The following is a 14714-nucleotide window of genomic DNA, read 5'->3' as shown; positions in this document are numbered from 1 at the left end:
TCCATTGCATATATACACGTTGTAGGCTTCATTACCTACCTGCACTTACGCTTTGAGTTTTGGAACTATAGAATACATAAGACTATAATCAACAGTTAAATGAGTCTGCTTCGAGTCTATTGCCGTGCTGTATATTTATATCCTGCTGGAAAGAGTAAATCCGCCTCGATTGCCGGTTCAAGTCACATGACCTCGGTCTTCGGATCCCGTGCGGTTCTTTTTCGCCTCAAAGGCTCCAAACCGATCCGAAAGGGTTGAAACTTGAAGATCTTGGAGTCGACCGGTTTCTGGGAGACTGACTGAGTTTGGAGGAATTTGCATTTCACTTTTTTCACTCTTTACGCCTTTTTATTGTGCATCTCCAGAGCGCTGTTTTCCACTTGGAATTTTCAATCTTGTTTATTTTCCTACATATTCTGCTATCTCCGCCCGCTCTTTGCCAAACCTCGGCTACGCATACGGATCATCCATCGCATCGCATCACGACAAATTACATTTCTTTTCAAATAAGATAAAAGACAGTCACAGATAGAACTATACAAATGAGCCGACCATCCGCAAAGATCTGCGCGGAGTATCTGCCCACCGCGCTGAAATCAAGGGCAGTTTCGGTTCCGCGATCATCAACAACCCTCGCCACTACGAGTACGGCTACCCCGCGGGCCGCAACTAGGTCACCATCGCATATTAGGGAATGTCGGAGGGGCGTGCATCAGGCTGGGGGGTATGAGCGTCGACAGGTTCCCGGGGTAGTGGTTCAGCAGAGGGGTAATGCGTTGAAGTTGAAGGAGAGTGTGCGAGGGTTTGCGACGGAGGCGCAGAGTGGTGCTGGTGGGCCGTTGATGGAGTATGATGCGAGAGTTGGACAGGGGAGGTTACGGGATGATCCGTATCAGAGGCGTATGTCTTTTTTTTTTTTTTTTTTTTTTTTGGTGGTTATGGTTGAGTTGGGGAAAAGGGAACTGACTGGATTTGAACGGCAGAAATCATCCAACAACTTCAACGTCTATACGAAGTGTTGAAAGGCTATAACCCACCCAAGGTCATCCACCCTACCGTCGAGTCGCTCGATCCGAACCCCAAAACATCCTTCTTCGGCTCCTTATTCGGGCGCGGAAACAAGTCCAACGAGAATACCATATCCGAAGACCTCCCCAAGGGCTTGTACATGTATGGGGATGTGGGATGCGGGAAGACCATGCTGATGGATCTGTTTTATGAGACGTTGCCGGCGAATATCCAGGCCAAGTTGAGGATTCATTTTCACAATTTCATGCAGGATGTGCATAAGCGACTGCATGTGGTCAAAATGAAGTATGGGAGTGATTTTGATGCGCTGCCGTTGGTGGCCGCGGATATTGCCGAGGGATCGAGTGTGTTGTGTTTCGATGAGTTTCAGTGTACGGATGTTGCTGATGCGATGATTTTGAGGAGGTACGTACTTGGCATTCTTTTTCTGTTTCCGGATGAGATAGAAAGACTGACTGTATAGACTTCTCGAACTCCTCATGTCCCACGGTGTTGTACTCGTCACGACATCAAACAGACACCCCAACGATCTTTACAAGAACGGTATCCAGCGCGAGTCGTTCATCCCCTGTATCAAACTCCTGCAAACCGCCTTGGATGTGATCAACTTGAACTCGCCCACGGATTACCGTAAAATCCCCCGCCCCCCGTCTGGCGTCTACCACCACCCGCTGGGCGCCGATGCAGAGCAACATGTGCAGAAATGGTTCGAGTACCTGGGCGACCCGATCAATGATCCCCCGCACCCCGCGACGCAGGAGGTATGGGGGCGAAAGATCGAAGTGCCCCTTGCCAGCGGTAGAGCCGCGCAATTCAGCTTCCAGCAGTTGATCGGAAGAGCGACAGGAGCGGCCGATTATCTGGAGTTGGTCCGTAATTACGATGCCTTTATCGTCACCGATGTTCCGGGAATGACTTTGAGCGAGCGGGATTTGGCGAGGAGATTCATTACATTTATCGATGCTGTTTATGAGGGCAGAGTAAGTACTGCTGTATCGATTTCGTTGGATTTGCACTGACTTCCACAGGCCAAATTGGTTCTCACCACCGCAGTCCCCCTGTCCAACCTTTTCATGTCGGAGAATGAAGTGAAAGACTCCGTCAGCGACGGTTCCGACCTTTCAGATGCGATGCGCATGATGATGGACGACCTGGGTCTCTCCATGCAAGCCCTGAAATCGACCTCCATCTTCAGCGGAGACGAGGAGCGATTCGCCTTTGCGCGTGCCCTGTCCCGGTTGTCCGAGATGGGCAGTAAAGAGTGGGTGGAGCGGGGTTTGGAAGCGAGTGTGGACAATGCTGCCACTGAGAGTAAAGATGCTCGTGAAGCTTATCAATAACGTGTTGGTCTAGACTTTTTGCGTGTTTTATACCTTGATTCAGCTGTTGATGTGTATATACCCCATGGGTAGATTATAGAGACTTGTGTTAGACTAGTCATTTACATGTATAGCTCCATTCGATGATTATGAATCTGCATCACATACACGCTGTGTAGCAATTCAGTAAACCACGTCGATGAATATCGTCGACTTCATTTGTCCAAACCCCAAATCCTGCTGCTGAGGCTGATGGTCTCTATGACATCACCTGCAACACCCACACCCACCCACTTTGATCACCAACCATGCCATCAACATTCATCATCATTCCCACCTTAATAATCCCCAATCCAGTTTTTGACTTCCCCAAATCCCGATTGCCGGATTAACGAGCTTGGGTAGGTGCGTTACACAGGGTGTTTGCTAATCAAGATTCTCCGTCAAGCCTGTCTCGCAAACCATGGTCGGTCGATCTTCCCCACAAGTTTTTCTGTCTTGCTGGATTACTGAAGATGTGACTGTCTGCATTCAGCCAGAATGGCCGGTTTACATCATGGGGACGTAAAAGAGTCAATTGCTGCTTAGAAATGGGGTGAAGATGCCTGGTATATATTGGAATTGGGTCTCATGTTGGACTGGCAGCTTTTCCTTGACGGAATATACGACTTTTATGATCACGATAATTTAAATATTATTTTTTTTTTCTACTGCGACAATGGCTACAACGGCAGACAGCAAAGTGGCTGACCTGGAGAAGGAGACGGTCGAGGTCCAGAAAGGTGACCACCAGACTACGGATTATGGGATCAAGATATCTGATCCGGATCACTGGCTTCGCTTCGTGGATGGATCTCACAATGGGCCGAGTTTACTGGAAGACCAGATAGCGAGGGAAAAGGTATGTGTCAGCATTTCCCAGATGAATTGGAACTGCTGGCTGATTTTGCATAGATTATGCGATTTGACCATGAACGTATTCCCGAGCGAGTCGTCCACGCCCGTGGAACCGGTGCGTTTGGAACGTTCAGGCTGTTTGAGAGCGCCGGGGATGTCACCAGCGCTGGTGTCTTGAATGATACTTCGCGTGAGACGCCGGTGTTTCTGCGTTTCTCGACGGTGCAGGGGAGCAAGGGCAGCGCAGACACTGTCCGAGATGTCCGTGGATTTGCAGTCAAAATGTACACCTCTGAAGGGAACTGGGATATTGTGGGCAACAACATCCCCGTCTTTTTTATCCAGGATGCGATCAAGTTTCCGGATGTGGTTCATTCAGTGAAGCCGGAGCCGCATAATGAGGTTCCGCAGGGTCAAACTGCGCACAATAATTTCTGGGATTTTGCGTATCTTCATTCGGAGGCGACGCATATGCTCCAATGGGTTGGTTTTTACTCTTAGTTGTTTGTGTTGAATGGGGTTGCTGACTTGTTTAGATCATGTCTGATCGTGCTATTCCTCGATCGTATCGGATGATGCAGGGATTTGGTGTTAACACATATAGCTTGGTGAATGTGCAGGGCAAGCGGCATTTTGTCAAGTTCATCTTCACTCCTGAGCTAGGTGTGCACTCTTTGGTTTGGGATGAAGCTTTGAAGATTGGCGGTCAGGACCCTGATTTCCACCGCAAGGATCTGATGGACGCCATTGATGCCGGCCAGTTTCCGAAATGGAAGTTTGGCTTGCAGTTGATCCCCGAAGAGAAGCAGGATGACTTTGAATTTGACATCCTTGACGCAACCAAGGTCTGGCCAGAGGAGCTGGTGCCCATCCGATACATTGGTGAGCTGGAGCTCAACCGTAATGTGGATGAGTTCTTCCCACAGACAGAGCAGGTGGCCTTCTGCACCAGCCACGTCGTGCCTGGCATCGACTTTTCAAACGATCCTCTCCTCCAGGGCCGAAACTTTTCTTACTTTGACACGCAGATCTCGCGTCTTGGTCCCAACTGGGAGGAATTGCCAATTAACCGGCCCGTATGCCCGTATATGAGCCTGGTGAATCGCGACGGCGCAATGAGACACCGCATCACCAAGGGCAAGGTCAACTACTGGCCCAACCGATTTGAGGCGAACCCCCCAGCTACTCAGGCCGAGGGCGGATTTACCTCATACCCTGAGAAACACCAGGCCGTCAAATCTCGCGACCTGTCGTCCAAGTTCAAGGAGCACTTCAACCAGGCCCAGCTTTTTTACAATTCCCTCTCTGACATCGAGAAGGCCCACGTAGCCAAGGCCTATTCATTCGAGCTAGACCACTGCGACGAAAACATCGTCTACTCGCGTATCTCGGACCGCCTTTCCGTCGTGGACCTCAACCTAGCACAGACCGTTGCAAAGAATGTAGGCGGCAAGACCGTCCCCACCAAGCCAGCTAAAGAAAACAAAGGCCTCAAAGCCAAAGGCCTCAGTCAACTCGAGTACCAGCCCAAGACACCCACCATCGCAACCCGACGCATCGCCATCCTCCTCGCCGACGGCTTCGACAACGCCGCCTACAACGGCATGAAGCAGACCCTGCAGAAGCAGAACGCCTTCGTTTTCACCATCGGCTCACAGCGGAAAGGCGTTACAGCCGAGTCAGGTGAGGTTGTCATTCCCGACCACCACTTCCCGGGTATGCGGTCGACCCTTTTTGACGCGACCTTCGTCCCTGGCGGTAAACATATTGCTACGCTTAGCAAGAACGGTATCGCCAAGCATTGGATTGCCGAGTCATTTGCGCATCTCAAGCCCGTTGCTGGGCTGAATGAGGCGGTGCCTTTTATCGCGAAGCAGATTGCCCTCGACCAGGTCAAGGTTGCTTCTGGTAAGGGCGTTGCGGAGAGCTATGGCGTTGTTACTGCCCTAGGCGTGTCTGCGTCAGAGGCAGTCAGGGTGTCCAAGGTTGAAAAGGATGCAAGTGGATTCGCAGAAAAGTTCATCTGGGAGGTTTCGAAACATCGGAACTGGCAGAGAGAACTGGATGGTTTGGTTGATGAAGTTGCTGCTTAATTGAATTCTATAGTATTATCATGATTCCACCTACGTATATAGTTTAACTGACAGCCATTGACTGGCAAAACTCCCTTCAAACTACGTAAACAAGAATGAAAAGCCTTACGAATCAAAGTATGCCCATTGGACAAGATCCAGATTCCTCATTTCCTGCATCTGATCAGGGACAATTGTATCGTGGTTGCACACCTCCACATGCCCCTTACCTTGTCTACGGTCCTCCCTAAGACAATCACCATCGTCATGAAAAGCACCCAAAGTAACAAAAGTAGAGCAGCAAATCAAACTACAAACAATACTGGTTGTCATTAGCAAATCAGGATTTTACCGACATACTTCTCACCAAGCAGGGAGGCACCTTGCATACTCGCGCAGAGTCAAGTAGCATTCCAATCAAATAATGAGGTCACACAGCAGCCACTGATGCTGAAACTCGCCGAGCAGAAAAAGAAAACTGGGTGCCTATTTTGAGGGGGTTTTTTTTGACACTTTTTTATTTTTATTTTTATGTCTCGTTCTTATTGACTGGGTTTCGTGTCGGATTCTGATTGACTGATTGACAGACCGATTGTTTCCTATGTTGATGGTTGGCTACTATATTTCGCCGAAGTGAAGAGTGTTTCGATGAAGATGCAGATGCAGATATCACGATCTCAACGCCTGTTGGCGGTCATTGGGATTGCGACTTGTTTCTTTTTGGGGGAAATATCGGGTATGTTGGCTTGTTTTTGGAATTGGTCTTCGTTGGCTGACTTTGACGGTAGTTGGCTTCTACACGCATTCGATAGCTTTGGTGGCTGATGCGTTTCATTATGTGTGTATATCTTAACGTGATCAGCAGGAAGTGCCATTTGTGCTGATGTCATATGGTTCAGTTGAATGATCTGGTGGGATTTATCGTCGCCTATGCTGCTGCCAAGGTAAGTTCCATACATGGCTGAAGGGGGATATGAACCAAGGTTATTAAGCATGATCATAGATGTCTGAAACTGAGGGATCCCCTAAACGACTCACTTTCGGATGGCAGCGAGCGCAGCTGCTGGGTGCATTTTTCAATGGTGCTCTTCTTCTCGCCCTGGGGATTAGCGTTTTCCTGCAGTCCATAGAGCGTTTTATTACGTTGCAGCGTGAGTGTCTCGATTCATATTCTGGTGTTACTTGCTGATTCTTTTAGATGTCGATAATCCCAAGCTTGTGTTCATCATGGGGTGTATTGGCTTGTGCCTGAATGTGATCAGTATCCTCTTTCTTCATGGTGTGTCTTCCGAAACTAGGTATCAGTCAGGAATGCTGATCAGCTTATTGCAGAGCACCATCATAATCACGGCCACGGTGGTCATAGCCATGGGTCTCACGCAGCTGGGGATATTCCTGTTTCGCCAGTTGATAGTGAAATTGAAAAAGATCCAAAGGTCGGTAGATACTCAGATTACATACAGCTCATGGTAGTGCTGATATCAAGTGCAGCACCTTGATCATAGGCATTCACACCAGACAGCCCAACCTTCCCCCAATGGTCACGACCTGGGAACGATGGGTGTTCTTCTCCATGTTCTTGGTGATGCAGCCAACAATATCGGGGTCATGGCCGCAGCATTGGTCATGTGGCTGGCTGACTTTGAGGGACGGTGGTACGCTGACCCAGGAACTAGCATGGGTATAGGAATGATGATCATGTTGACGTCTTTCCCACTTGGTATTGCCCCTTTCATGTTGTGCATGTAGAGTATGGCATGCTAACACATGAACAGTGCGAAGTGCCGGTACCATCTTGCTGGAAAGTGCACCAAAAGGACTCGATGTAGATAATGTCAAGCACGATCTGGAAAAGGTAGGCAGTATTCCCTGTTTCCTCATATGCTGAAATTGGGCTAATAGAGTAGATTCCCGGTGTCTTATCCATTCACGAGCTGCACATCTGGAGTCTCAATCAACAAAAGATTCTGGCATCTGTCCATGTGACGATTGCAGAACACTCCATGTCCGAGTTCTTGATCTTGGCCAGAACCATCAACGAGTGTTTCCATGCGTACGGGATCCATTCGATTACTCTTCAGCCAGAGATTGAGCCTGCCATGGGTTTAAGCAGTATCACGAAAGAGCAAGCAAGTTTTGAAGTGCAGAATCTGCAACAGAGGTCGTTGGAGAAGTGCAAGGTAGCTTGTGGGTCGTCGTGTGAGGATTTGAAGTGTTGTGGATGATTTGAAGGCAAGTGACGAAAGATATTCCCAGTAATGCTAGGCACACTAGCTTAGCAAATGGATTACAATTGATGAAAAATTGTCAGCCAAGCAACTGGGATAACCCAGTTGGAATCTTCCTTGGTCTAGTGGTTATGATTTCCGCTTGTCATTAACCTGATAAGCGCGGGAGACCGGGGTTCGATTCCCCGAGGGAGAGATTCTTTTTTGCTTTTCTTTTGTATAATTTTTGCATCTACCGAGTGCATTCATTCCCTTTTCTTCTTGTAGACTGTGTTGTCTGTTTATTCTTTTTATCACTACCATCATCTTCCCCATTCATCTGGGTTGCCTTCGGAATCCAACCACGTATCAATTTAGTATCAATGTCTATCTTCCCCGCACGATCAACACCGCAACGGAATCTTTCCGCTCAAGGATGATCTTCATCTCAACAGCAACGGTCAGTGTCTTATCGCAATTTCGGTGGCAGTAACCAATACTACCTTGGCATCTCCAAGTCCATCCAGAGTCTTTGAATCTGCTATTTCCGCTTACCCAATCCAACAATGATAGCTGATACGCCCTTTGATACGGTCTCCGATTACTCCTCCTGCCCCCGCAGAACAGGCATCCTCCGCCTATACAAATTGCTCAGGAACGGACAGCAACGTATTGCTGTATGTCAATATCAAATATGAAGATGCGGGGTCATTAACGTGCGTAGGGTAGGCATACACCTTTTGCCCTTTTCTTATGTCAGCAGGGCTCTCAGCCTGCCAGGTTTTGAATGCATAAACTAACGGTGTATAACAGTTTAGTACTATCTATCCCTGCAAGTGGGAAGAGTAATCGGACGTGGCCGTTGGAACATACATAACTAACTCCAACACCCATGTGCCAGCTCTGCTTCTCCTCACATTTCGACTTCATTTGATAACATTGACCATTGACCATCAATCTCTACACAACATGTCTCTAAATTGGGAGTTGCAGGCCAAAAGAGGCAGAGACACCCTCGAAAAGTCTATACCCAAGCAATGGCTTGCCCCAATAGACAGCCTGCCTCCTGCAACACAAAAGAACGTGGAGGATTTTCCCCGCAAAAGCGGACTTTTGACTGAACGGGAGCTCGACATCACGGCAAAGTCCGCCACAGCCCTTGTGACAGAGATGGGAGTAGGCAGGCTGAGCGCAGAGGAGGTGGTAATTGCATTTTTGAAAAGAGCCGTTTTGGGACACCAGTTGGTAATTTTCTCATGAGTTCTCTGTGGATTTCACTAACCAAGGTCTATTTAGCTCAACTTTGCAACTGAATTCTTGGCCGACAAAGCTATTGCACGAGCCAAGGAATTGGATAGACACTACAAGCGGACGGGAAAGCTGGTCGGACCGCTGGTAAGTCTGATAAGATGACACACAGTTGCGCAAGGCTGATAATATTTAGCATGGTGTTCCCATCAGTGTTAAGGAGCACATTGGAATGAAAGGCTTGACTTGTAATGCAGGATACGTTGCATGGTAGGTTTCATGATATACAGCTCAAACAAACCTACTGACAGACATGGAGGGTGGATGATATAGCACCTGAAGATTCATTGCTTCTCAAATACCTAGCGGAAGCCGGTGCTATCTTCCATGTCCGAACAAACCAGCCCCAGTCGCTCATGGTATGTTTCCGCTCATCCATAAGCCAATCACTTCTAACCGCGAAAAGCATCTATGTTGCAACAACAACATTACCGGCGCCACGGTGAACCCATATAACCGGGACCTCACACCCGGAGGCTCGTCAGGAGGCGAAGGAGCGGCCATGGGATTCAAAGCAGCCCCCCTCGGTATCGGAACTGATATCGGAGGTAGCATCAGATCGGTAAGAAAAGGCCCAAATAGAATCTGAGCCTCTAGGAATCTGACAATACTCTTATCTTGCAGCCTGCTGCTTTCTGCAATGCTTATGGATTCCGTCCAACTGCTATGCGAAACCCTGTTTCTGGTCTGAAAATCCCTGAGCCTGGAAACGAGTCGATCCTTGGCACGGTAGGGCCGCTGGCTAGCCAGAGCATCGAAGACCTAGATCTTTTCCAACGGGCAGTGATTGACCAAGAGCCATGGGAAATGGAGGCATCGTTGCCCCCTGTTCCTTGGAGAAGCGTTAAGCCTACCAAGGACATGACGGTGGCCATAATGTGGGATGATGGGTATGTTGACCTGGTACTTAATGGTTCAGATACGAGTATTGATAGTGCATAGTTATGTCCGTCCTCACCCACCTATTACCAGAGGCCTGAAACACGCCAAACAGAGACTCGAGGCAGCCGGGATCAAACTTGTTGACTGGGAACCCTACAAACATGAGCACGGATGGGAAATCATCGTAAGCCGCCCCGGACAACCTCATATCCATATAGTACCAAATAATCTAACAACCCGCAAAGTCCGCCCTCTACTTCCCAGACGCAGCCCTCAGCCAACGCAAACTAATCAACCAATCCGGCGAACCCATCCTCCCTCTCACAGAATGGATCTTCAACCAAGGCCGTCCCACCTCCCTCTCAGTAGCCGAAACGTGGGACCTCGTCACAAAGCGCGAAGTCTACCGCGCTGAACATCACGAGCTCATGAAATCCCGTGGCGTGGACTTTATTCTCAGCCCGGCTTTCAACGGCACAGCGGCCGTCATGGGCGAATCTCACTACTGGAATTACACGGCTATCTGGAATATCCTCGACCTGCCCTCTGCTGTCTTCCCGAGTGGATTATTCCAGGATCCGGCCGTGGATCTCGCAGAGGAATATACGCCGCGCAATGAGGTAGACGCGCGCGAGTGGAAGAAGTACAAGCCTGAACGGTACGTCGGCGCACCGATTGGGTTGCAGCTGGCAGGGAAGCATTTCCGGGATGAGGAGACGTTGGCTGCTGCGAAGGTTATCTCGGACCTTCTTTTGAGAGATGGCGATGTTAAAGAGTCAAGACTTTGATCCAGACATCTGAATTATCTTGACCAGCAATAAAGCATGAATGAGTATAAAGAGTTCAATGAAATCATTTACATCCTATCATATCATTAAATCCATCCAATCATGAATAAGTACATCCATCAAAACCAATGACTCATGACAAATATTTCCCATCAGAATGAAACAAAAGAAAGTAATAAAAACTCCAGACCAAATAAAAAGAAAATCCCAATAATGACCACACACTCAACCCAGACCGTAAGGGGGGAGTGGCTTTTTATCTATTTGCGCCAAAACATCAACTTACCCACTGACCGTTTGACAGTCCATCCAGCTTCATTAAACCGATCTTTAAACGTGGCACCACCGCCGTATCGATGCGACGTGCTGTTACTCCCAAGAGCGCTACCATTGACACTGGAAGCGGCAGCAGCGTTGGTGAAATTACCCGCTTCGAACTTGGCCTTGCCCTCGACGAGCTTCTGCACAAGGTATAAAATAGCGTATGTGGTAGATCCGACAGCACGAACAACGGCCAGACCAGCCACCGACCACAGAATGATGGCTAAGTAGACGTTCGTCCCGCCAGAATCAACACCATAGACTTCCGACACAGCCATGGCCAGGACAAGGTTGGCAATCATCCAGGTGGACACCATGTACGTACGCACAGCACGGTAGTAGTCTTCCTGCATCTGGTTTTCCGACGGGGGAGGCTCTGGTACCTCGAGGCGATCACGGAGGTTGCGCAGTGCCGCGTCATATCCGCTGTCGATATCCAGTTGCTCGGAGGGCATTTCTAACTCGACAAGGGAACCGTTAATGATACGGGCTGCTCCCAGATCTGTATTGACCACATTGTCTCCCTTTGTACCCCAGGTCACATCATGGGTGTTACAAAAAGCGTAGACTTGTAAGGTGCAGATATAACTGGGCAACAGTGCAAAGTACTGCGCAGACGAGGTGAACATATGCCAGGGGTCCAGGTAGAGGAATGACGTGTAGAAGTAAAGACCAACGGTCGAGAGCAGCGAGACCACGATGTTTATGAAGAGGCCATTAGTCACTTCTAGTTTCGAGTGACCTCCAGATCGCGCTATCAGCTCGAGTACCACCAGATAAATGGTACAAAAGGCTGTATACACCATGATTATGCAGTAGACAATAATTCCAGAGAGATATAGCTTTTTAGCTCTGTTACATGTTAGTGAATAAGTCGTATGCTCATCGGCTTTAGCCACTTACCCTTGTGGTCGATTACCCATTGATATGATGAATTGCAAACACATAACCAAGACACAAGCATATCGAAGCACGATGAAGATATACTTGCCCATGTTATGTCCGAACGGATCAATCTTCTCGTCTGTAAGGGAACCCGCAATAAAATAGAACGCCAAATAGAAGTTCGCCTGGTGATACAATCAGTAACTTGACTCCCAATTTTATCGCAGAACAACTTACCAATCCAAAGTACGTAAAAAGCAAATTCGTAAACTGATACACAGACTCGATTTGAAGCAAGATCTTCCGAGCCAGCGTGTGATCCGTCTTCCAGAGCTGCTTGCCATTGACAAGAGAGTAAACAGCCGCGAAGAAAGCACCGTTCAACCAACGTCTTCTTTGGGAGATAAACTCGGGCACGGTATCTGAAACCCAGTCAGCCATGTTCTTGATGAAGATATACAGGATAACTTACCTGGAACATCGGTCTCTCCAACAGCACTCTTGACGAATCTCAAGACCCACCTCTCTTCTCGCTTGGCCACCAACTCCCAGCAAAGAATACGATCTTCAGCAAGATACATGTTGGCCGTGAACACATCAGCGTCCTGACCATGCAACGTTTCTCCCTTGAAGTACTGGTTCAACGGCCCGTTGCCATCGGCATCGTTCTGCAAAGCAAAGAATCGGTACGCACTCAGCGCTCCGGGCAAAACAGTAATGTAACCAAACACAGACTCCAAGGGTTTATCCAGGATGTTCGACATCTTGTACTCAAAGTTCTGACTAGCAACGAGCGGGTTCAAAAGACCCGTCATGTTTTTGCCTTTACCAGCCTTAATCTCACCAGCAGCACCGGCGACGTTAGAATCCTGATCGAATGCTTTCCATAGGTGGTACAGTGCCGTGGGGTCCGGCTTGGTACCAACATCAAGGAGAATACAAATATTGGGCTGCAGGGCACGACCAAAGGCATTGAAAAACCAACGGTGGGAGTTAAGCTTCTTCTGGTTGTGTTCTTTCAGACAGAAAACCATCTGGCAAGGCACGATACCCTTTTCAGCTCCCTTGAATTTCAGATCCGAATCGAGCGAAACTTGCGTCGTATACTCGTAGACGTGTGCCGTAACCTGCTTTTGGTTGACAACGTTTTTGGCGATACCTTCTTGGTACACACCGAGGGCAGCCAGAGCATTGAGAGTGCGAGGGTGAACCTTCTTACGACCATCGGCAATAACACAGACCACGATCTTCTTCCAACCGTCCTTACCCCAAGTTCGGGACTTTGAACGCGAACAAAAGTGGCTGATATTCCGCATGATGCCGTGCATGGTACGGGTGAAACCAATCTCATCTTCGTTATACATGGTGACACAAATGAGCAATTCAGTTTCACGGGTGGTCGTCCCCATCTGCTGTCGCAGTGTGTATCCTTTGGCAGTGAAATCGTCGGGGTCGCAAGTCGCGGCAGTATAGCGCATGTGGGTAAACTCGCGGTCATCGCGACGAGGCAAGAAACTGTGTAGAATAGTCGGGATCTTACACTCCAAGATCAGCTCACCGTTGATCAATTGGACTTCTTTCTTCGCCATCTGAGCATCTCGGACACCTCGACGGCTTTGCTTCTCGGGGGCCGGTCCGTAGTGCATGTTGGGATCGGCAATCGAACTCGAGTCGTCGTCTTCCAAATCGATCTTGGTCATATCGTCTTTCTCGTCCGTGATCATCGTCGATTCGCTCATGAAGGAGGCTATACTGCCCCGTGGGTCGGCATCGGGCTCGATTCTCATTCCTCTGCCACCAAACACATCGTCATGGTCATCTCCATCTCCAATATCAATGCTCGTATCTTGACCACCAACTGTCGACGCTGGGCCCGCAAACAAAGGTGCCGGCGGCAAAGGTCGTCTTGGGCTACCTCCATATCTGGTGCTGGGCGTGCCGGGTCGTGGGCTACCATTCAAATCTGCGCGTTCATAATGGGTGCTTGTAACCGACGGAGGAGCTGGAGGTCTTGTCCAACCTGTAGCGCGAGACGAAGGAGTCCATGACCGGAGTGGAGAACCAGGTCGAGAAGAATATCCGAGGCCATCGCCCACGGAGGAAGGAGGTGGAAACGTTGGGGCGTCACGCAGACTCGAAGCTGGTCGTGAAGGCGATTCCTGTGTTTCGTACTGGTAGTATCGGGTGGAGGGTTGTCGTGAGCGTTCGGTACTACCGGAAGAGCTCACAGTGTTAGCTCTCGGTGATTCATATGGCATATTGATGACTCTGTTTTCTCCAGGAAGAGTCTCCCACGATGCTCCTTATGGTAATAAACGTGAAACATGCTGCGGGAGACTGGGAAAGTGATATATAACAGACAATGGGGATAAAAATAATACACAGCATTCTTCAATGTTGATAGCATGTCAAGCCTGCCACAACCTGCCCTAAAGACGAGCTCTCTATCCAAAATCGGTAGACTTGAATGCTCAAACAAGGGGTAGGAATATGCCAATAGCAACGGTTGGTGTAGTGGTAAAGTCCAAGTAGTATCATTGGTATGCGGGGGAGCCACCAGCACATGCCAGAGGGTAAACAAGCGGGAAAAAAGGGTGAAAAAGAAAAGATATATAACATACGTGGTATCATCATAATAATAATCATCTTCATATCCATCATATCCATACGAGGAGTGTCCCATGTCGCCGTGCAGATCGTCGTCATCCACATTCGTGCTCGTGGGGAGAAGTCTCATAGTGGCACCATTGCTACGACGGGCCGGTGCAGGAGGAGAAGACTCATTATCCGAGAGATACGAGGCCGAATCTCCATAGCCACCGTAGGGTGGAGGTTCTTCCTCGTAGTTCGGCGCAGGAGGGTACATGCGCGATGAACCGGAGCGATTCATGACGGGTTGAGTTGTCGGGTTCGGCGGTTCAGTTCCTCATAATATTGTTATAGTTGTAGAAATAGTGAGACAGAGATCGACTGCTGGCGACAGGCAATGGGAGACAAAGAAGGATG

General features: G+C 48.9%; 5 protein-coding genes and 1 non-coding gene across 6 annotated transcripts; 5 read left to right on the top strand and 1 right to left on the bottom strand.

Annotated features, from left to right (window-relative positions):
- Positions 1-239: 239 nt before the first annotated feature.
- ASPWEDRAFT_159781 (AFG1 family ATPase) lies at positions 240-2516 on the top strand. The gene is made up of 4 exons (XM_040829769.1): positions 240-900; positions 984-1434; positions 1493-2009; positions 2058-2516. Exons 1-4 carry the CDS (start codon positions 543-545, stop codon positions 2367-2369), a joined length of 1638 nt encoding a protein of 545 aa, XP_040686870.1. The 5' UTR covers positions 240-542; the 3' UTR covers positions 2370-2516.
- A 550-nt stretch (positions 2517-3066) lies between these two features.
- Positions 3067-5338, top strand: ASPWEDRAFT_116154 (uncharacterized protein; the record flags this gene model as incomplete). The annotated part of the gene is made up of 3 exons (XM_040828638.1): positions 3067-3249; positions 3303-3728; positions 3782-5338. The coding sequence occupies 3 exons, from the start codon at positions 3067-3069 to the stop codon at positions 5336-5338; spliced, it is 2166 nt and encodes a 721-aa protein (XP_040686869.1).
- A 633-nt stretch (positions 5339-5971) lies between these two features.
- ASPWEDRAFT_114505 (putative di-, tri-valent inorganic cation transporter) lies at positions 5972-7542 on the top strand (the record flags this gene model as incomplete). Its single annotated transcript, XM_040828498.1, has 8 exons — positions 5972-6053; positions 6106-6155; positions 6217-6261; positions 6321-6468; positions 6516-6596; positions 6840-7037; positions 7093-7172; positions 7225-7542. The coding sequence occupies 8 exons, from the start codon at positions 5972-5974 to the stop codon at positions 7540-7542; spliced, it is 1002 nt and encodes a 333-aa protein (XP_040686868.1).
- Positions 7543-7656: 114 nt separating this feature from the next.
- Positions 7657-7741, top strand: ASPWEDRAFT_t163. The gene has a single exon. It is a non-coding gene; the product is annotated as a tRNA-Asp (tRNA).
- Positions 7742-8493: 752 nt separating this feature from the next.
- ASPWEDRAFT_115060 (uncharacterized protein) lies at positions 8494-10502 on the top strand (the record flags this gene model as incomplete). The annotated part of the gene is made up of 8 exons (XM_040828548.1): positions 8494-8769; positions 8821-8919; positions 8969-9042; positions 9092-9191; positions 9239-9394; positions 9457-9722; positions 9775-9898; positions 9960-10502. 8 exons carry the CDS (start codon positions 8494-8496, stop codon positions 10500-10502), a joined length of 1638 nt encoding a protein of 545 aa, XP_040686867.1.
- A 260-nt stretch (positions 10503-10762) lies between these two features.
- On the bottom strand, positions 10763-14598 carry chsB (chitin synthase class II; the record flags this gene model as incomplete). The annotated part of the gene is made up of 5 exons (XM_040828488.1): positions 10763-11675; positions 11727-11893; positions 11946-12130; positions 12181-13976; positions 14378-14598. The coding sequence occupies 5 exons, from the start codon at positions 14596-14598 to the stop codon at positions 10763-10765; spliced, it is 3282 nt and encodes a 1093-aa protein (XP_040686866.1).
- Between the last annotated feature and the right edge of the window lie 116 nt (positions 14599-14714).

Source organism: Aspergillus wentii (assembly GCF_001890725.1).
Source record: "Aspergillus wentii DTO 134E9 unplaced genomic scaffold ASPWEscaffold_6, whole genome shotgun sequence".
Classification (NCBI taxonomy): domain Eukaryota; kingdom Fungi; phylum Ascomycota; class Eurotiomycetes; order Eurotiales; family Aspergillaceae; genus Aspergillus; species Aspergillus wentii.
This window is presented reverse-complemented; position numbering and strand designations above follow the sequence as displayed.

Bases quoted from the DNA above. Each gene is read 5' to 3' on its own strand.
- ASPWEDRAFT_159781 (XM_040829769.1), top strand. From the start codon at position 543: ATGAGCCGACCATCCGCAAAGATCTGCGCGGAGTATCTGCCCACCGCG. The intron at 1,435-1,492 runs GTACGTACTTGG...CTGACTGTATAG, and splicing joins GATGCGATGATTTTGAGGAG to ACTTCTCGAACTCCTCATGT. The intron at 2,010-2,057 runs GTAAGTACTGCT...TGACTTCCACAG, and splicing joins ATGCTGTTTATGAGGGCAGA to GCCAAATTGGTTCTCACCAC.